Raw genomic sequence first — 22,615 nt, forward strand, 5'->3', positions numbered from 1 at the left:
GAGCAGTTTTAACGATCCACCGGCGTACAAATTGTCGAGATGCTATCGGTGCTCCCCGCGGGAGCCCGAGGTGGAGAGAGCCAGATAGCGGGCCAGATAAAAGTTGCGGGACGAAGACGGAGCTTGGCGCGAGAGGGAGAGCTGGAGTAGATGCGAGGGAAGATTAGGGCGGCATCTCTCCCCGAGAAGAGGCTGCCGGTGATGCCACTGTTGCCTCGCTCTGCTCTCGTTGCATTCGTCGCCGTTGGCCCTGCGATCCGTACGTTAAGGATTCTCAACAGTAAATTACAAAATATGCTAAGCGGCCGATATAAATCAAAAGTGGCAAGGGTGCTGTGGCGTCGCTGCGAGGGGTGTACCCGTCCACGGATTCCGCGACGGAGCTGGGGGCCCTGGGTCTGGGGGCCCAAAATACATACCAGAGGAGGGTGCCCCGTGTCACGGATCCATGGAGAGAGGAGTTTTCTATCTCTTTCTGTCTCTCTCTCTGCTCCTCAGGGAACGAGACCAGCCTGAAGAGTTTGCAAACCGAGCAAATGGACCGGAAGACCTCGTTGCGCGGATATAAATACAGGCGTCTCGGTTCCGCCAGGCGAATGCAGCAGACACCGCCTATCGGTTATGAAATTCGAATTAGCGAGCGTCGTGGACCGATCCGTCGAGATTTATGGCGAGCCTCGTCACGGGGCCCTATCTCCCTGGCCCACGGTGCGTCCAGGTGCGATAAAGCCCCGCTCGCGATCGATTCGAACGCCAGAAGCCTGTCGATCCACGCAGATCGATGCAGCTTCAGATACGAGGATCGCTTCGCTTGACTGATGCTCCGAGGAGATTGAACGACGTTCGCCACTGTTTGCCTGCCCACCCTTGGGGAAAACGCAATTACCGGGCGGGCAGTGAAAAATGTACTATCGATTCTGGTGTTATGCTGGTTGTTCAAGGCTGCCGGTGGTCGATGCTGAGATTAAGCTTGGGAGATTGTGGTTTGGAGAGTGGGGTGTGATAGTGAAGAATGTCTCGATGACTAAAAGTGTTCTACCTTCGGTATACTCAACATTTTATTAAAAAATCTCAATTCAAAGTAACTTAATAAAGGAAAAATTGTGAACTAGTAATTCTATAATAAATTGTTAGAAACTCGTCAGAGATATTTGACATTTTTAGCCGATATGTCCAATTTACAATCTCCACACTTCCACTAACCACTCGACACTATCAATAAATCGACCTAACTACCTTTCCACACCAGTAGAGTCCTTCGATTAGCGGAGAAGGCATATCAAACACGAACCGAGGAAAAACATCGAGCAAGAAACAACAGTGTTACTATCTCGAAACTCAACACATTCACCATAATAAATTCTATTCCTCTGAGCTATCACTTTCTCCATCGGTCGGGATGCTCAGCCAACAATTTTCTCGGTGCTTTCAATTTTCAGCCACCTCGTCGAACATCGCGTGCAATCGGCGCAACAAATTGCGCGTAATAGCGCAATAAACCGCCAGTAATAAATCCATTTCTCGCGGGCGAGCGCGAATCTAGGATCTCGAAACGTCGTCGGCTGTGGTTGGTCATTAATCTTAATTCGCGGCAAGAAATGGAGAGAAGGGGATGAGGGAGCAGAGGAAGAATTCAGTTTCTTCGATTCGCGGGACCATTTGTATTTCCTCGGATGAATCGAAGGCAAGCTGCGCGCGATTGTTCCGCGCGGTCCTGGCGTCGCGATAAATTATGCTACCCGTGAGCGGTCAATTATGCGCACGAGCGCGACTATTAATCGAGATACGGGGAAACGGTGGATGTTAATAAACCCCGCCACGCGCAGAGTGTCTCCAGCGACGCTTGCACGCGGCTATCTCGTCACCTACATCGGGACAAGGTGCATCTGTTCCAAGCAAGGCTATTTGCTATGTTTATGAATCTGTCAACTTTCCGACCGATCTCTCTCGACCCCGAAAAAGAGCTGTCTGCTATAGCGACGGTATAGAACGGACGTTCTGTGAATATTCATGCACATTTAAATGATTATCGCGAGAGGGATCTCTGGATGATGCACAAGAGGCACGTAATATTTTGAGTTTCGTGTCGCTAATGGGCGGGGACGCGAGAGCTGTTCTTCGATCTTTGATGTTTTATGCAAAACTTATGATGGGGATCTTGTGTAATGTTATCGGTGCGATAGTAGTATATGAAATTTAGATATTTCGCTCAGAGTGACAAGAAATGTATGATGTAATTGGCTAGACCTGCCGTTTAGATAAGATTCTATTTCGAGACTGAAGGATTTAGGTAAATGAATCTGAGAGATTCTGTATTGAGGTTGATGGGCAGTCGAGAATGTGTGGCGAGAGATTTGTATGGAGTATAACAAGTTCTGTTGAAGAAGTTTCAGAAAATAGTCGCAATATCTATGTTAGCAAGGTCTCTGGAGATTTAGATAGGTATAAATGATATGCAGTTCGCTGCATCGATGCAACGGTGGTTTCAGCGGTGCTCGATCGGTTTAACTGCACGCAGAGAATCTTTGCAGTCACGTGGATCACGGGACAACTGTGGAAAGCTGTGATTTTTATCTAGCAATCGTGAGATACGCGGAGACTAATGTCCCAGAGCTTCGATGTCGGAGCAATGCGTCATATTGCCCAGGCAATGCAATCACATGATAATGTATACGTAGTTTCGATAACGTATAGTCTGCTGCTAGCAAGGAAACAAATGTACTTCGCCTGCTCTTTAGATTCGTAATGTGATTTGGACTTTCTCTTGGGATCTAACTCTACCACTTATAGTCCTTGACAGAAACTTGAACTGAAAGGCAATTTCTTTGCAATAATAACGCGACCCAGTTCGACTAAAAACGGCGGCTACAATAGTCGGTCACAGACAGCCAGCAAAAAAGAGACACATAAGTAACTCACGTGGACCATAGTTCATGAGTAGGCGGCAGCTTAACATCCGCGGCGGTCTTCTCCGGCAGCTTGTAGTACTCGTAGACGTAGGAAGCAGCCGGGTCGTCGCTGTGGCTCGCGACTGCCGACACCTGGTGTTGCTGCTGGAGATTCAGCATCGCAGCAGTCGCTACCGAGAGCGGATGCTCGCAGTAGGTCCGCCAGTCGCCCTCCATACCCTGCACCTGCACCTGCACCGCAGCAACCCTCTTGTGTACTTCGGGGTCGGCGCCCTCGGCGCCGCTCTGCAGGCTCTGGGCCGCCTGGGCCGCCGCCTCCTCTGCCCCCAGCTCTTCCTCTTCCTCTGTCTCACGCTGCCCGGCTACGTAACTAGATTGCTGTTGCTGCTGCTGCGACGTATCGTCGCTGACCACTGCCCCGTTCGTGTCCTCCTCGCCACGACTTCGTCGTCTGAAATCAGAAACAGAACACTGTCAGAAAAGATATTCTGAGAAAATGAAATCTTTATCTTAGGCATGGAGGTATCGAGTAGGACCTCGGTGACTGTGGAAAATGGGATAAGGAGTGTGTACAAATATCGATGCATTTAGGAACTTTCTACCATGGTTTCTCACTTTATTTATTAATCTTCCTTTGATGGAATACGCCAAATGAGGCTCACCTGCTTCTAGCATACGAATAAATTACATGAAGCAGCACTTAGTATCTCCTAAGTCTAGTATATGAAAATGGCAACAGGGTACCTTGTCTGCGATTTGCACTTAATATCAGTCATTAGTTCAAGAAAATTGAGCATACCTCGCCGTTACTCGGATCAGTAATCCCCACGTAAGCCTTAGGAGGCACTTCTACCGAATACTTTGCAACATAAGCCTGCTATTTTGCAACTTCCATTTTTGCTCGACGGAGGATCATACAGCAATTTCTACAATTTACGCCACAGAACTCTCTACTTCAGTCTGCGAAATCCTATTCCTCGGTCTAGGATCATTGCGCTAACAAATGTAGCTAATCTACAGACCAACTGGCGGCGGTTTCCCGGAAGATCGGTTGGTAATGAATTCGCCATGGAATAACTGTTAGAAATAGCTGGCGGTCGCGCGATAAATTGCCAGGGGGTACCGTCGAATTTATCAATTAACGATAATCGCGTGGCGTAAGAGCCGCTCATGATGATTCCTCAATTTAGCAATGACCACCATGACGGAGGGTCCTCCTCGCGCCACACACGTTCGCCGCGGTGGTAATTTATTGTCTGCCGCGATATCTAATCGCACCTCCTCGAGAACTCCCGTACGCGCAACCTTTCCGCCATGCTTCGACGAACAACCACCTGGATATTTGTCACTGTGCTCGTTGGTTTCCGGGGGAAAATGGGATTTCCGGTTAGTCGAAGACCCACAGAGAGGAAATCGTGGGAGGTAGAGGCACTGATGAGTAGAAATGGCAATGGATTCACTATATTATCTTATCGACCTAAGTTAGGTTTCTGAGACTTATGAAAAAATAGTACTGGCTGATTTAACTAATGAGATCGGATGGACAAACTTTATAAACTGCATCTATAATATTTGTCGCTGTTAAGTACAATATATTGTGATTATTTTTATTTGCCACGTTCTATGACATCGTCTGTGTATAGAAACGTGATCGAGTCACTTCTACTGTGTTCAAGAAAGTTCTCTACAAGCCCATCGAGGACGACAGGAGCAGAAGCGGCTCGAAGGTATTTCGAAGCAAGGTGTTGCAGAAAGTGCAGCCCTGCGCAGGACGAAGTAAAGATATCGTCTGCAAGAACCAGCCGAATCATGTTCAAAGGAGGCTACAGGCCGGATGCTCGCAAGCAGATGCCTTTAACGCGATCGAGACGCCGAAAGAAGGCTGGAGAAGGAGGGGATCGTCGGTCGAAGGGTGTATATATATACACGTACGAAGATTAATTATTATAAACCCCTGCCTTTTGCCTACAGTCATCAATTTATACTCCTCTCCGGCGCGCATCCCAATATTCCAATCCCAATCCCGATCCCGTGAGTCGCGCACGGAATAAAGGCTCATCCTCTCTAATTTATGCATGTCGAATCAATCTCCCTCTTCCCTTTCCTCTCTGTCCTTCCTCGCCTTCCATTCGGTCTCCTTCTTCAAACCTCCTTTGCCCCGCGCCCTCTGTGTCGGTGGTTCAACGCGATCCACGGTCTTGTTGCTCCTGTTCACGCACCTGGGCAACCGTCGCCCCTCGGAGAAAGACCGACCAGCCACCCCGATAATGAGGGGCCGCGTTATCCTGTGCAAATATTTTCCTCGACGACTGTTTGCACAGGCTCGCACATCCCTGAGCAGAAGAGGACACGTTGATCGCGAGATACGCGAGATTCGTACGGGAACGTTATAATGAGCTCATTCGTGATCATCTAAGTGGAGATTGCTGAACCTGGGGATGCGCAAACAGAGCGCAGAGGGTCACTGGGGTGGAATACTCTGCGAACTGGGTAGAACGATCTTCATAATGGTTACTGTGGATTCTGGCTCTAGTATTATATGTAGTAACTGTAGCGTTGGAATTTAATGCGAGTGAAGTTCTATATTCTGAGTGGAATTCTTGAAAGTGATAGCTAAGTGTATTAGGTAATTAAATGGTTTCTTTCGAAGAAATATTTCAGATTTGTCGGAAGTAGAATTTTGTTTAACAAGTGTTCCTAGCTGTAGCTGAATGTTTCTCTCGTTACACACAGTAGTCCAGCATGCAATCAATACGTTCTTATCAGAAACTACTATCACGAAGCAATATATATTACACAAAGTGGATATGTTGAAATTGCTTCGTTTCTTATCGAATTCGCCTGATATCTTTTAATTAATCTATCTCTAGTTTGAATAGCAGCGATTGAGTAGAAGAATGAACTATGGTAACATGAAATAAAAATTACTGCCAATGAATTGGACTCCGTAAAATCGATTGGAAGTAGGAACTCTACCAGAGTAGATTAATTCGCAGAACTAGTTGACGATACAAGATTGATAGCTTCCTCTATATTCATCGCAATTAAGTTAATGAACCCCTGGATATGTAAATATGCAGATGGAAAATTAAATATATTCAGAGTGATTACACCTTCTCTAAATTAGAGCCTCGATATCCTATAAGATAATTGAGTAAGGATCACTCTCAAGTAGTCGCACGTCAATATGAATATTTCTTGTGAGAATTTATCTCCTAGTGATATTCCATCCAGAAGATAGAACTATATGAAACCTTTACCCAGTGTCAGGTCTAGATCAAACACCTCTCGAAACACCCTTTCAAGCTCTCCGAAGGGTGCCGTTTTCAACCACTCCAAAGAGCATCCCCATCTTCTTGGAAACCTAGCTCACGACAAAACAACCCTCCTATCTCAGAAAACATTGAAACCACTCTCCTGCTGGCCTTCCACAGACGCTATCTCGATAAGGAGCGGGAAACAGTAGCCACTCGAAGACAAATTGTAAGTTGCCCATACGCGGCGTACTCGCGGTGCACGCAATGCGTTTATCAGCCTTTCGTGCATTGCCGATTCAAGTCTGGTCGATTCAGCGAATTCATCCTTCAGTTCACCCATCGAACCCGGATCGTTTCGACATTACTCGTCTTGTCTGATCGAATGATGGCTTGGGAACGGGAGGAAGGCGATTCGTTAGCGGTCGCGCTGCATCTTGCGACTGTCGGAATGCATTATCGAGTCCCCTGCACCTACCTCAACGCGTAAATGTTGCGGGTAGGTGGAGCATGACGAAACAGAGATAAAGAGGGGCATGGAGAGGGAATCGCGCTTAATATTCCGTGGGAGTGTTGTCCACGCGACCCAGGAACCCACCCTGGTGCTCCCTCGCCTGCATTTCAATAAACCCATCTCCAAGCGCGCTTCTTTGTCGAGTTCTCTTAACAGGAGTTATCACTAGTTGTACCTCTCTTTGTACCCTTTTCAGGAACTTTTTAGGAATTCTTGGAATACACCGTAAAATTCAAGGAAAATCATAAAGCAAGAGTGTTATTGTAATGCTGTCACTGTAACGTTATTGCAAGAAATAATGAGCCAATTTCAGTACTGTCACAGCCAATATCACTCGCCATTTATTCCCCGGTGCCTTATGCCACGTGCATGAACACACATACGATTAACAAACTTTAACCATTCATATCGATATCCATGACAGTCTACAAAGAACTGAACACTCCTACTCGACTCTATTTGCGGAAAGGTTATAAACTATCCTCAAACCTTTACCATTCCCCTTCTGCCACACTCTGCCATAGCCAAACCCATCTAATATCTATTTCCATCAATGACATCACCCCAGTCGATTCAAAGACCCAGCTTCAGGTCCCAGAAAAATGACCAAATCCTCGCAGCATTTACCTCCTATTGACGACCATTCCAAAGCACACAGAATCGTATCTAGCTAATAACGATTTTCCGATCAGAGGGGATTACTGTTCCTACGCTCGACAGTGTCCAAGCAGCGGTCCAACAATGGCAGTCGCGTAAAAGCGTATTGATTCCGGCAAGGATCGACCGTTTTCTCCATTCAATGCTTCCTCGATTGTCTCGTAGCCTCGATGCATAATCCAGTTGGCTCGATCGCGGTGTTAATAAGATTTATAAAGGCTGAAGTCGGGGAGAAAAGAATGCCGCGATCCTTTTTACCGATCGGTATCTCGATATAATGTCAACCTTTGCTCGGTCGCGCGTCCCCCGTCGTTTGCTCTCGGTCCGGCCGACGGTGCGGTATGCATACTAATTTCACGAATAAATCTATTTCTCTCTACTCTGTCGAGGTCGACTCGCGCCAGACCGAAGGGTGAATAAATTTCCACGAGGAAGTTTTCCGCGAAAACTGACGCGCCTTCCTACTAACCGATCGCCTTTGATTACTGGTCAGACGATTATAGTAATTCAAGAAACAGTTTAGTGGAGTCTTTTAAATGAAGATGTATGGAGTTTTTATTTATGTGAGGTAAATGAGGGGGAGAGTAAATGTCTGGCGATGATACTGTGTGTTTTACTGAAATACTATAATTAGATATTAGTACAAAAATTTTCAAATCCTTAAACATTGAAGTGTTCAAAATTTCAAATTCTTCGCGGGTGTATTTGAATATTTTTCAACGCTTCGATTGTAAAAATTTTGAGTTAAAAATATAAAGAATACCTCGGTACATTGGATGTACCAAAAGGAACGCAATTAATCGTGCAATTAAATCTTCCGCGGGATTCGAGCGGAATTTCTTAGAGTTTCCTCTTCTGCATAACGAACAAACAATGGTCTCGTAAATCTTCGCGCGTGTCTGCCCACATAAAAAATCGCGAGCTGAAAACGAGAACAACGTGCCTCGCATAACTGTCGTGCAAGAGTATCCTTTGTCTCGCATAATCGATTCTAAGCTTGTTAATATAGCGATGCTTATAACAGTATTGAATTGAAGTCATAATTTCATATTTGTGACTCTCCTTCAGCATAAAGAGAAATATTCCTTTCATTTTATGAAACGGCCATTTAGAAGAGGCTGTAGCTTTCTGCACCCTGTGAAGCATACATAATTAGTAATATTTTCTGCAATGTTTTAAGGGGTTGATGTCTTGCCTGTTGACGAGAGCTCAAACTCGTGACTTAGCCGAAGGGAATGAGTAATTATTTCTGTAGTAACTACATCTGTGATATATGAGTGTTGAAGGCTAATGATAATGGTTCGTGTAAGTTGATATTTACCTAGTTGCGTGTAATAATTTTTCTTTGGAGGGTGTAGACAGGGTTGAAATGGGCGCATCAATTTACTGCACGAGGGATTTAATTACAGTTCTCTTATAAGTTCCTCCTATAGTCGTTGTGAATTGTTTAACAAAAACTTAAATTTTCGAAGAGGAGCTGAGCACCTAACATATGAAAGAAACTAATGTATAAAATCAAGCTAAAAATCAAGCGATCAAAAAACCGCAGTGGAAAGCAACTAAAGAACACTCTCTGCCACAGCACCACAGCAAAGGGTATCACGCCTTGTTCCACCATCAATTCATTACTAACATTATCTCTAGCCGTGCTTGACAATTTCCGAACGCCTCTCCGCGAAAGCAGTCGTTCATTTACCACCATTACACAGTACCAGCGATCTCCAATTTACTGCTATTACATCTCCTTCGGACTTGGCAGTCGCTACTGTTTTTCATCGACTGCCAATCTGATCTCTTTTTCCCGGCTCTGCGTAGCACTAACAATCGTACGCTCATTCGCTCTGAATCCATGCCTGTTCATTTTCTGCACTACAACCTCCTCTTCTTCGAGACACAGTGGCTACTCGCCAATTCACTGATTTCTTGCCACTACTCGTTCCTCCAATCAATCATCTGCATTTCCTATTGATTCTCTCTGATGCAGCAGTAATCTCGATGAATCTACCAAGGTGCCCACGAGAATAAGATGTTATTCGCGAAGCGGATGTCTTTGTTTCATCGGCCGCGGCGAGTCTCGTCCCTCTGTCGCGGATAAACGCAACGCTCCTCCTGTAATCAGTATTCCTCCGCTCTCGTGCGTTCTGCGCCCGGTAACCGGCCACTTCCGGCGGCACCACCCAGCCGCCAAAACAGAAAAAGCAAAATGTGTCGCTAGTCAGTCGGCCTTAATACGTGGGCACGGTTATGCGTGCAAGACACGCGAGACTGGCGACTGTTTGCGCGAGGAAAACGATTCTCCATATCCTGTTTTCCTCTTCGAGGCCGATGTGGATTGAACGGGGTATTCTTTGCCTGCACGTGATTGTGGAAGATGGAGAGTGAGGCTTCCGATTCTGAAATTATCTTGAATTGCGATGGGAAATGGCAAAGGGATCGTAGTAATTGATATAAATATTGTATTCAAACTCTGTAAATATTTAAACTACCACATTTTGAAATTATAAAACTTTCAAATTTCCAAATATTCAAATTTTCAAATTTTCAAATACTCAAATTTAAAAATTTTCAAATATTCAAATTTTCAAATTTTCAAATTTTCAAATATTTAAATATTCAAATTTTCAAATATTCAAATATTCAAATATTCAAATATTCAAATATTCAAATATTCAAATATTCAAATATTCAAATATTCAAATATTCAAATATTCAAATATTCAAATTTTCAAATATTCAAATATTCAAATCTTCAAATCTTCCAACTCTCACTTCCAAACATTCTTGTACCTCTATTTCAATGCATGTTACTACCTTCAAGGAATCACCATAAACTCAACATCACACCGTTTCACTTTCATCCAGAAAGAAGACGTAACTCTTCACCCTAAGTATCGAATGCACCCTGACTTGGTAATAAGTTCGTCAAGCACGTTCGACATGCTCGTAAAACTTTCAACGTGCTCGCAACGGTCGTACTAAAAATCACGTTCTGGAGCTGAGAACAGAACGAGGATAGACAGTGAGATAGAGGAGGATAGGATCGAAAAAGAGGGGGTAGAAAAGGTGTCAAGCGTTGACTTTGATGGATCGAAGATCCCCGAGACGTCGACCTCTCTCCTACCCCTTTGCAAAGGTTTTTGTTCGCCTTGGACCACCGCGTAGGTATTTGTTTTTTCTTTCTCCACGGATAAAACGGCGTATCTGACAGGTTACTCTCTCACGGTGTTGCATGTTAACGTCCTTTGCGGCGCTCGTGCACTCGATACGCCGCGTGCAGATGCAAGCCTCGCGCGAGATCGAGCGGCAAGTATGCAGCTGCAGCACGCCGCCAGAAATTGAATCTTGATGCCGCGAAACGGGGGAATACCCTGAAATTTCACTTTCTTGATGCGCCGCTCGTTTTGATGCGTAGCTAGTCATCCACTCGCCAGTTATGGAATTATCATGGAAAATGCGAAATTCTTTGGATCGTGGATGTTTCTGCCACTTACAGTGTTAACGAAAGAATTTGAAAGTCTCTCGCGAGAATTCGGAATGCCAGGGGAAGCGTTCCAATTTAGACTAATTCAGAAATGAATTTTTTACAATATAGTATTTAATTTTTTTTCAGTGATAGTTTTCTGTACTGAAATTATTTTGAAATTGTGGCAACAGACAGGAATCAGAATACGAGGTGAATACAAACGCACGGCGAATTTGTAACATGATCGCGGGAACGAAATATCGATAGCCGTAAGATAATCCTTGTCGCGTAACGTGAATATCGCTGTACCACAGTGTACGACACTCTTAATTTTGATTTCAAATCATGTCAGTGCTGACGATTTGAATAAATATTCATCGCCAGTTCATGAAACAATACCAGCATAAGCATGAAACATTTTCAACGCATGCAACATTGTTAAGCGAATGCAGTCCAAGATAAAATGATACGCTAGCGTTCTTTTAGAGACTGGGACCGCCCTTTGGTTGTACTGCCACTGCCTACGTCGAGGATCGCTATTCTAAGACAATCGCTCATCAAGTGTCGAGAGGGTTAGGCAGCTCATTGTCAGAGGAAGGAGTTGGTAGTTCTGCTGTCTTTTAAGAAAGAGGCTGACTAAACTTTGAAGACTTCAAAGACTTTAAAGACTACTTTAACCACCTTCAAGGATAATAGTCTTCCCAAGTCCACTTTCTACAGAGTTCAACTCGCACTCAAGCTCGAGCCCAGTTCTATGGATCTCCACTCTGCCTACAAATCTCTCAAACTCCCCAGGTATCGCCACAAAAAAACCCACATCTCGTTGAACGACCGCAGTCAAAGTCACTGGAAGGCAGTCGAGTCCCCTGTTACTGGTTCTCTTCCAGGGACTTTTCCTCATTCCCCGGATATCGGATTAGGTAATGCGCGGAGGCGTTATCTGTCCCCAGAGTGTAGCCAGGCTATCTGGCTCTGGTTTCAGGCCGTCGTGTCTTTCCCTTCTGGCTCCCCTTCCTTCCTCAGCGCCCCTGCTTCGTCGTATTCGTGCTCCTATCACCAGAAAGGGGTACGTGGCTAGGCAGCGTAACCAGCGATAGGATAATCGTCACCCTGGACTTCCTACGCTGTTTGAAAATTAATCGTACAGGATGGGAACAATTAGCGTCAATGCGCGTAATCGTGGCCCGTTTACGGTCGACGTCGAGTGATAAGCCTCGTTCGACTAACGGAACGAGCAGGAATAGCATTCTGAAGTAACCTGGTTGATGAGAAGAATTTCCGAGGTACGGATTTTAATCTTTAGTAGGTGTGGCTTTAGTATTAGTAAAAAAGAGTAAAGAAAGAGTGAAACAGTGGAAGTAAAATTGTGGACCTTGAGGTTTCGAATTCTGTAAAAAAAGAGTTTGGAGTATTTTTCTGCTGGTCTCAAAACTGAACATTTAATACCCTGAGATGGAGTTAATATTGATCTTTCTATAGCTCAGAGTCAGTCAATGAAAAAAATAGCAATGAACTGGTATTAAAAAGTAACAAAGTCTCCAAGCTCCCTCACATGTAGAGTCACTGTTTAATGATATTCATAATTTTCTTTCCACTGTAATCAACCAAAGACAAGTATCCAGTAAAAAATGAAATTTCCTCTCGGTATGTAGGAGCTGAAGCGAACAAACACTCACCAGCAGAAAATCAATTTAACATCGAGGAAAACGTTTGCGTGCACCTATCCAGGGGGAGGGGTCGATGCGCCTACGATGATAGCGGGCAAAAAAGGTATTAATAATCGAGCAGCTTGTTAGCGACCGTCTCGATAGAGCTATCATTACCGGAACAAGAATCTGCACTTAACTCAATTTGCCGCGAATACGGACACTGGTGATCCCACGAATCACCGATTCAATTACATCGATATCTCTCGACCTGGCCCTAGTCTGGGACAGAATAGCCTTGGTGAGTCGAAGTTCGATCGTAAAGTTAATATACACCGGTTTGGATGATAAATGCGCGCGATTACCTTCGTCGCGCGAGAGGAGAAACAAACAGCATCGCCCTCCACGCTTTAAAAATCGACTATCTCGAGACCGCGGGAAACGAGTTCCCCTTTTCCCACCTCTCTCCGCCACCACAGCGTTCGCGTCGTTATGTAAATCAGTCACGCAAAATTTTCATATCCATGGCGTCGCGAATTACATTTCCGCCGAGTGGAAGACCACCGAGGTTCTACGGATGCTTGCACTTGTTGTGGCACGTTTAGTGGGAAACTTGATTGGGGTTCAATCTCTTGATTATGTTCAAGGTTTAGAGTCTAGAACTTGCATCTGGACCCCAGAGCCAAAGTGCATTAAATCACTGTAGTGACTTAAGTGAGTGGTATATCTAAAGAGGTGTCAATTTTATAGTACCGTAACTAATGAGCGAGCAAATACTATATAGGGTGATCAGTTTAACTGGGAACTCTGTACTGGGTGTTGACAGTACTTACAATGTTAACAACGTTTAGAATACATGCTGCCAACACTCGTAGGATTTCCAGATAAACTGATCACCCTGTATATCCTTTGAAATAGCTCACTAAGGGGCTCCAAAATCAAAAGGCTCGAGAAGCTCACGTGGCAACCTTATCTCGAGATGCTCTTGTGTATGACCACCGATGAGCATCGTCACGGTCCCGTCAACTTCCTCGTCTCCCATTACAGTTTCCCTCGGCGCTGAAAGGGAGAATAGGAATACGCGCGCGGCAGCCGTGACCCCTTTGGAGAGGTGACTTTTCGCGCGTGCACGGAAGCGGCTCGGCATAAAGCGTCGAGATTCGTCAGCGGGACGCCCCGTGGCGAAGGTTCGAACACACCGCTTGCGGTTCTCTGAGCGGAGGCGCTGGACCGCGCCGAGCACGAAAAGGGATTCAGAGGGGCGGGAAAGAGAAGAGAAACACTCTCCAGCGTATAGTCACGGAGAATAGAGGCTGTAGAGAAGGTGCAAAAGGGGGCGGGGATGCACCGATATGAAATATTCCCCGGGAGAAGAGTAACTCTATATTATTATCCTCTTTCACACCTCCCTGCACCTCTATGCGCGAGAAAAGCCTGGGCACAATCAACGAGAGGCCCCCATTGTCTCTCATTGTCGTGCGCCGCGTGCGTGCAACCCCTGCTCGTCTCGATGGAGCTCCACGGAGCTCCTACGACCTGCCACCCGGAATTAATTAGGACCAACGCGATTGCTAATTGGCGAATCGAGTCCTCGTATGTGCCCTGCTATGCCCGCTATCCGACGATTGGAAAGCGGTACGCAGAGCCTCTCATCCTTGCTGACTTTCACGTTGGACCATTTTTTTGCCAACTCGAAACGATCCTCGGCGGACTCTCCTCCCGTGGACAGCGGGATTATCGAGTCCTCTTTTTCTCGTCCTTTTCTGCTGCGATCCAGGCGATCGGTCGCTATGCGGGGATCAGAATCCGCCGCGAGTTATCTAGATGGACGATTCGCCGCGACCGAGTTCGACGGTTAATTCGTTTCGACTGGCAGATATCAGCGGTCCCAGGATACTACACGCGGAAAAATATTAATAAGCTCCTCGTCGAGGCGAGCGCGAATCTAATTAAGAGTACGGGCTGAACGTTGGAACTGGTTTCGCAGCGATTAGGCTACCAGGAATGATCGGTCGCGGCCGCGCACCGCTTCCAAACATGGCGTTACGCTCGCGACCCATCGTCGAGCGGGAAATGAGACATGCGATTCGGAGCTGAACGAAAGAGATTGGTGCTAATCGATTTCGGCAGAGAGAGGAGCAAACACCAGTGAAATGCCTCGATAACGAGGCCGAGGCTTCCTTCGAGACTCCTGGGACTATTTGCATAATTTGATATTTCGGCACTTCGCTAATTAATCCACGGAAGGGGATTAAATTCCAGAGCAGTGGAATCTGTATTACATGGGCTGCAATAAGAAATGGCCAGTCGATCTTTAGATAATGGAATTGATACAATCGAAATGTAGCCTCACATTTGATAAGGGACTCTATTTTCTGAAACCTTTTACTCTAATCTAATCTTCATTAATAGGCTTCGTATCTCTTTAAATAGTAAAAATACATTGTATATTTTGTAACAGTTAACACATTTCTATCTCCATCCAACTTTGCATCCAAATACTTTCCAACAAAATTCCCAGAAACGATGAGCTTTTTTTTCCCAAACCAATTGGTAATCGAGGACGGAGGATTTCCACACTTACGGGAATCCTCATAAAGAAGGAAGTTCCCCAGTGTCGCAACGCTGGAATCGCGATTCGTTCGGCCATCGACTGTTTCGCGACGGCGATCCATCAGCCTCGTGTCTCCCCAGCGTCCGCTCGTCGGTATTAAATAATTCAATGAACCGCCTGGTTCAGAGGCGAGGTCTCAGCAGGGACTGCACACGGGCGGTTGGCGAACGGTAAAAAACGACGATAGTCAGGCACGGTTACGCGGACGGCAGCGAGGCGATTCGATGCGTGACATTGCTCGTTTACGAGCTCGCGAACCGCGACGCGGCCTTTTTCCTGTCGCGGCGCCGATCGTCGACGCGCGCTTTATCGCGCGCTAATGTGATACCGCTAATAACGGCTGCCCTCCTGTTTCGAGTATCGCTCCTCTTTTTGCCCCATTGTCAGCGTCCCTTACGGAAGTCGGCGTGTCGTCGACCTGGATAATCAGCAAGCCCTGCACACTGGATAAAAGGAGGCCGTGCGAATTGCATTAAGATTAAACGGTGGCGCGCGTTTCAGGCTTCTTAGCGTTCTTGTTCTTGCTACTGGCGGACTGGCTTGTCCTTTGCTTTGTTTTGTACGGAGTTATTTAGTGATATGAGTAATGAAGGTTGGAGATAACTGAAATATTTTAGATATTCGAAATTCCCGCCTCTAGGTTTGGCTTACTATTGGTTCTCAATTAGTTTGAATCTGAGGAATAGTCTCACTAACTGTTTTATTCCTTTTTAGTCTATATCTTCTGATGGACTTCAGTTTCACAGATTTTGCAGATTGTGTATATTTGATGTCACTTTAAGTATAGAACTGTGATGACCGTGAGATAAATGGAGGTAGAAAGAAACTCAAGAGCGAGATATTAGAAGGTAGCCTATCCCAAGAAGCAAAGAACAGGGCTTCGAGGACGATCATTCCTGTAACAAGACTTTCCAGTTTTAGTTTCTTCTAGCAACAAAGTGATCGAGAATAAGTCGAAGATGACTTGTTACGTTCAAGGACTATCGACGGGGTAAATCGAGCAGGAGATGTCTCTGAAGCTGGCGTAGACAGGGAAAAAGGATTAAGCCGCGTTATAAATCGTTTGCGGATACAAAGTAATCCGTTTCGCATACGCCTTCAAAATACCAGTCACTCGTTGCGTTATCTTCGCATCGTTCCCTCGAGATGACATGTCCGCGCGAGCAGAAATATCGAGGACGAAGATCTTCAAGGGATCTTATTTTTCTGCGGCAGATCGTTAGCCGCGATAGTATCCACGATCCACGCTTACGCGTACCTGTTTTCGTTGACAGCCTTTGATATTGCAAAACCTACTGCGCTCCCTGAACCGATGGTACGCGATAACGTAAACGAATGGGGGAAATCGAAATCGTGCACCAAGGTACAGAGATGAATTATTTATTTCGAATTTGTGACTTCTCAAGTCGGGAGAAATTTTCGCGAGATCAGATTTTTGTATTTACAAGGGGGGGGAATTTGAGAAAAAATTAAGCATGATATATGATGACTTAAATTACTTATTTAACTCCAAAACCAACTACTAATAGCAGTACAAAATCGTCTATTTTCCATCGAACCAAGTTCTAAATCATCTCCTCGCTTCCTCCAATTTTTTAGCATAGCAATAGCGATCCAGAGTGCAAAGCCAAAGCAGGAAACGACATAGGAAGCGACAGGCGTGGAGCTCCGAAAGTGGCAACCGTTTGAGAAAACACTTTGCAGAGTAGCGTGCTTCCTACGCGTTTTAACCCGCTCGTTTTCAGGTAACGGACGCGATCCTGGTCGACTCCAGACCATCTGCATCCGGTGTAACCAGCGAGCCGAGCGTTGTCCCAGAGTGCAGGAGGTCGGGATCTCAGTGTACACGGCTCCTCTCTCCTCGCTGGCGCGGACGAGGCGATGGAGAACGAGAGACAAGCGGCGACGCTCGCGCTGGAGGAGGATGGTAAATGGTAAATGGGAAATTGTAAATGGTAGGCCACTAGTGCGCTCCGAACATGAATGAATGGAACCTGCTTCGCCACTTGCATACCCATTATAGGAGCTCAACGCTCGCTCGTTCAATGGTACGTGTGAGTGTTGGACACCGTGCTCGCGTGTGTGGCCGGCTCACGTACACGGAACACACCGCGTGCACGGACACGCTGTAGACACGCGACCGTCTCGGTACACAATGCAACGATCTGTTTATCTGTCTGTCGTCCGCTCGAGAGCTCGCGAGCTGCCATCGGTTAATAGATCCCGGCTGAGTCAGATCCTCGCGGATGAGACCGCGTGCACGTCGCGGCGCCATGCATCGGTGCACGCTCGAATGCGACGCGTTGTTCGCGATCTTGATTTGTGGTCGGTTTTTGTGAGGACGATGGAGGAAAAAAGAGGGAGAAAGTATGGAGAGGTTTCTTCAGGAAATATGGTACTTTGTTTACTGAGGACTTCGATGTATTGTGTTTGATGTGTGATGGTATAATGAGATCTTGTGGGTTTTACTTTTAATTTCAGAGTGTTTCTAATTGTATAGATACGCGATAGTTGTAGGGTTGTGAGTAGATAGAGTAGTGTGGTGAAGAGAGTTGAGCCAAGGGAGGTTGAGTAACCTACTGAATTTGTTCCGACTATAGAAGATATTTTCTAAATTACGACTAGAGTACTCTGTACATGATACAACATCTAGAATCATATCATCTCGAGCCCAATTAATTCCGAACTTTTAAAAATTGAAATTTATTGAAGATTCGACTCTAGTTCCACTGCAGATTCAATTACGCCACTTATCGAGTTTTGTAATTCTTCCGCGAGGTTCAGCGCGCAGCGGATACTTTATGAAGCCAGTTTCGCTAATTGGTAACCGCGCGCTGCTTCACAAGGTGGTCGAAGCCAGTGAAATGATCAAATTTTCATCCTGCTCCTTCCCCTGATCAGGCACCGTCGCTGGATGCCAGAAAAATGGCTCGTTACTTACAAGCGCGGACGATAATTACTATCCCGCTTAACACAGCGTTGAAATTTACAGGGCAATATATTATCCTTTACTCGCTCACGAACGTATCGATTTAATGGTTTCATTCGCGCCGCGATGGAGAACATCCTCGCATTGAATGTGAATTGCACAACGTGGAAACCAGCGTCGATTCATCTGACGTCGTTTAAATCAAAGTCTTATGGAAAGTCCTTTGCGCTTTTCGCAAAATAGCACGACGAGGTAAATCTTAATGCTTCTCTCTCTATTTCTGTATTACCAATACGAACCGAGTTGAAGAATCATGTTAATTTCTCTTTTTATGGCGGTACAGAGTCTCGTGTTAATGTCGACTACTTTGCGATACGTTATACAAATAAAGTTGGCGAAAGGAAACAGTGACAATTATGATTTAGTACAGGCAACGAAGTGGTTTATGATTACTAAGAGATTTAGCTATTTGTAAGCCAAGAATGCTAGTACGAAACCTTGTGAACTATTGTAGGAATAAGAATTCAATTTGAAGAAGTACTTTCATAAAATATTAATAAACACTATCAGCCTCTAACAATCTGATTTTTGTAAAAATATTATATCTACCTGTACAGTCTCTGCATACATCCAACTCAACAATACAACACTTATCCTTCGACAGCACAAATCAATTAACTTTCTCCCCAATAGTACCACAAAAAGATCACGAAAACCTCAGTTAACTCGTCGAATGAAGCGCACTAACTCTTCGCCATCAATCGTGAAGGGTGAAGGGTTAACCGCGTCTACACAAGCGATTCTCGGTAAAATGACAACCGCATGCGATGAATCGTGATATTTCGAATAGGAGACGGGGATCCATGGTGATCAGGTATATTGGCTGAACAGCTTGAAAAATGCCTGTAAGCTTCGACGCGGCATCAGGGTAGCAAAAGTCAGTAACACGTTTCGCGAATATTACCTAACGCCATCACCTTTGGGGGAAGAAAGTTCAACCGCGATTGCAATTACCTACGATCATTTGATCTTCCTGGATAGAGTGTTTGACTCGATGATCGTTTTGCACGAAGCTTCTGGACCACGGACAGTTGCTGACCATTTCGCCTCGTTGCGCAATAGGTCATGGTTCCGCACCTGCTAGCTCATCGAATTATCGAAATGCGGAGGATTTATGGAATCATACAGGAAGACCCACGGAATCGTGTTACGTGATCCTCGAAGCTAGGCGGTGGCATTTTGTAGTCATCGATAAGATCGATCCTCGCTGGACAGGGATGCTGCGATTTCTTTTCAGCGCGGTGTCCAGCGATTATGGTAATCGCGCGTGTTCAGTTTCGAAATTCATTGTCTTCTTTGGCTCGGCCCCTCGGCTGACCTAAATCGATTAATTCGTGGTAACGGTGTTGCACGCTGCGGGGGCTTGTCATTTTTCAGCCGATTCTTTAATCTCTGCTTTCGATCGGGACTTTCGAACCGGCGTCAATTAATTCGGCCGCGAATCGTCTAAATATGGACGCGGAGAGCCTGATTTATCGCGCGGGGTATAAGATGCTGAGCTCCGGGGTACCTTTCTGTTTTATTTCTGTCACTCTGTTCGTTCCGAAATTAATTTTATCGAGGTAATTAAGAGGTGACGTAGAGATTCTCGAGGAGAATCATAAAATTAAGAAAAGTATGTGCGTAAACGAGTTTTAAGTTGGGGATTAACATTTTGACTGCCACGTCACCGTGTTATTTATACGACTATGATATTAGTTTCCATAACTGCGAATAAAGTTAACCAGAATTCTTAATGGAGTTTACTGGAATAAAGAAAGTGCTGTGAGAGCAATGAAATAATTAATTAACACTATTTATAGAACATTCCTCCTGTCATAATTTCTTAAAAATAGCTGCACATAAATAACGCAGAAAAATTTCCAAAAGGAATACATTCAATTTCAATGACAGATTTACGACGCAAATGGAATCAGTCACTCACCGATTCAGACGGTCACTTTTCGCGCGCTATTTGCATCGCCCGGAAATGTCAGGGATCCAGCGAGCTGACAGCATGTCCATCGCGCATGTCAATTCGCGAGAGCATCGATTTGACGGAGCTTCAAAGGAACACGGGATTCGAAGGAATCGCAGGGAGCCTCGATACTTCATCGCTCAAGTACGTATGGTAATCAGCCGAAGCCTGTACGTTACCGATTTAAACAAAGTTAACGAGCTCAACGACCTTCGCCCAGCCCGATCGATTCTCTGACGTTTTACGATTGCTTCCTTTTTCCATTCACTTATGAGAACCCCTAGCTGCGATTAATCAATATCTGGCGACGGCCGTTTTCTGAGAACGCAAAAAAGTGCACGACACTTTCGTTACCCCGCCTCCAATTTCACAGCAAAGTTTATCATGTCACTTGTGATGAATAGCGAACGTGACAATGGCACTGAACAGGCGTAGTTTTAGTGTCATTTTTTCATAGGGATTTTATGACAGATTGGACAGGCTGCAAAAGTTTACTCGCGTAATTCTGGGTTATTATGAAGATTGTAGCTCGAGGACGTAAAGATCACACGAATTAATGCTGTGAATCGCGAGTTTCGCGTGCGTTTCAGACATCGAGCAAAAGAGGGAAATCCTTGGCAGCGTTTCTTTTTAAAATAATTACCAAACGATTATCGCGGGATTAACGTACGATTATACGACGCAATTTTAATAGCGCGCCATTAAGGGCCCGAGCGCCTGTTTAAATTTGCATTTTGAATACTATTAACGGAGAAGGGCAGCGATAGGAGAGATCGACGCGCTTCCCCTTAACGCGCTCGATTATCACGCGAATTCAGGCGTCTCTGCGCGGAATCCAGCCCCAATTAATCGATACAATTACTTTGATAAAATGTTTAGAACAGCCAGGGACTCGTTAACCAGCTTCCTTTCATCTCGATCTTGAAGCATTATCGCGGAAATTACCGCGAGAAGTTGCGCGCTTTTCTTGATATTAATCTGCTCTTCGTGCGCGAGCGCACAGTCGATCGAGAATGGATTTCGAGACTTAAATCGGGCGAGATTCGCCGTGACGTTATTGATTTACGTAGCAAACGGCTCGCCCATCAAAATAATATAGCTGCGTATACTTAGTCGTACATATCTGATTATATTATGGTGATTAATAGCTGTGGTCGTCGAAACGATAACGTTTCAATTCAATTTATGATCGACCATACGTTAGACCCGCCGGTTAATGCGTCGCGATATATCATGTCGGTGGACGTGGCGCAGGTACTTGTCGAGTTTCGCCCTAAAACCTTCGAGGATTTTTGCGTCGCTTGTAACATTATTATGGTACATTCCCCGTATCCTGTTGTGCGTATATTTTTTCTTAAAACTGATAAGGGGTTTGAAGAATTATCCATGTAGTCGTTTCGTGGAGGTTTGAAAGCTGACTTGTTAAAAAATTATTCTTCTATATGAGAAGGGGTGGGATGTAAAAAATATATCTTTCAGCTATCCCCTCTAAGGTTATTAATAAGCCCCAAAAAATTCATAACTTCAAATCTTTGAAAAACACTTCTTCAAGGAACGCATCTCTGGAGACTGGAACGTATGGATAAGCAAGTAACTCCGAGAAGAGACTCAGGGAATATAAAATTCGAAGAAGCTCTCTCGTGCGAGCATTGAAGTCGCCAGCGTTGCAGCAGAAATACGAGAGCTCAGCTAATCAAATATTTCAATTTCTATGTACCCCATCCAGTATAATTCAATTCAGCGCGTCGCAATAAACAGCACCGTCTAAATTATCCGCTTAGCGGCATGAATATTCCTCTGGTAGAAGCGTGTGTGCTCTGGATTCTGGTCGCGACGGACCCTCGGAGCAGGCTCTCCGTGTATATCAGAAACCAGTTCGAAGTCAGCGAAGCATTATGATCCCGAATACACATCCGTGGCCCGTTAACTAATCTCCCTATGGCGACCTTCCATTAGCTCGATTCCACGGCCGATACATCATCGCGCGAGCCCGCCGTTTCTCTCTCCTTTCTCGGGTTCGTTCCACCCAGGAACGATCGAACTCTCGCGCCGACTACTTTTGTGCCGTAATAAGTCCAACATATCGTTTAGAATGGGAAACGAGTGAAGAAATGGCACTCGCGGAGGAAAGTGGCTGCTATGAGAATCGGTAATTACATGGTTGCCATTTGAAGGCAGCGGGAGAAATTGGGCATTGTGTTTTAGAGGAATTAAATTAGAAAGTGATACAACGGTGTTTTGTAGGTAACGCAAGGTATTATGCTCTGAAGGCAAGTCTATTAAATGATGGTAAAACCCCACAAAATTTAAAACACAAAACCTTCTGAAGCTTCATATCCCAAAGTTTAATCGTCTATTTCAATTTCTCCGTTGCTATCAGCCACCCACGCTGGTCGTTTCTATTTTATTTACGATTGATGTTATTATTTATCGATCCTCCTTAAAGACCTGGAGCACATGCTCGGTCCAGATACGATTCTCGACATTGCCCGATGGCAATCTCGAAAAACGGCCGCTTGGGACTTGGAGCAGCGGGCCAAGCGGAAAAGGGGCGCTCTTGCGAAGATCACGATCGTCCTCAGCCCCGAGGCCAGCTTCCACTGCCCGACAAA

At 45.3% G+C, this 22,615-nt stretch overlaps 1 protein-coding gene across 1 annotated transcript in view; it reads right to left on the bottom strand.

The window, feature by feature from the left end:
* Positions 1-22,615, bottom strand: part of Grh (grainy head) — a 105,191-nt gene that overhangs the window by 27,986 nt on the left and 54,590 nt on the right. The window contains exon 3 of the mRNA XM_076377427.1: positions 2,920-3,360. Within this exon, the coding sequence (XP_076233542.1) occupies positions 2,920-3,360 (441 nt within the window). The remainder of the gene's footprint in view (positions 1-2,919; positions 3,361-22,615) is intronic.

Source organism: Calliopsis andreniformis, chromosome 5 (assembly GCF_051401765.1).
Source record: "Calliopsis andreniformis isolate RMS-2024a chromosome 5, iyCalAndr_principal, whole genome shotgun sequence".
NCBI classification, from domain to species: Eukaryota; Metazoa; Arthropoda; class Insecta; order Hymenoptera; family Andrenidae; genus Calliopsis; species Calliopsis andreniformis.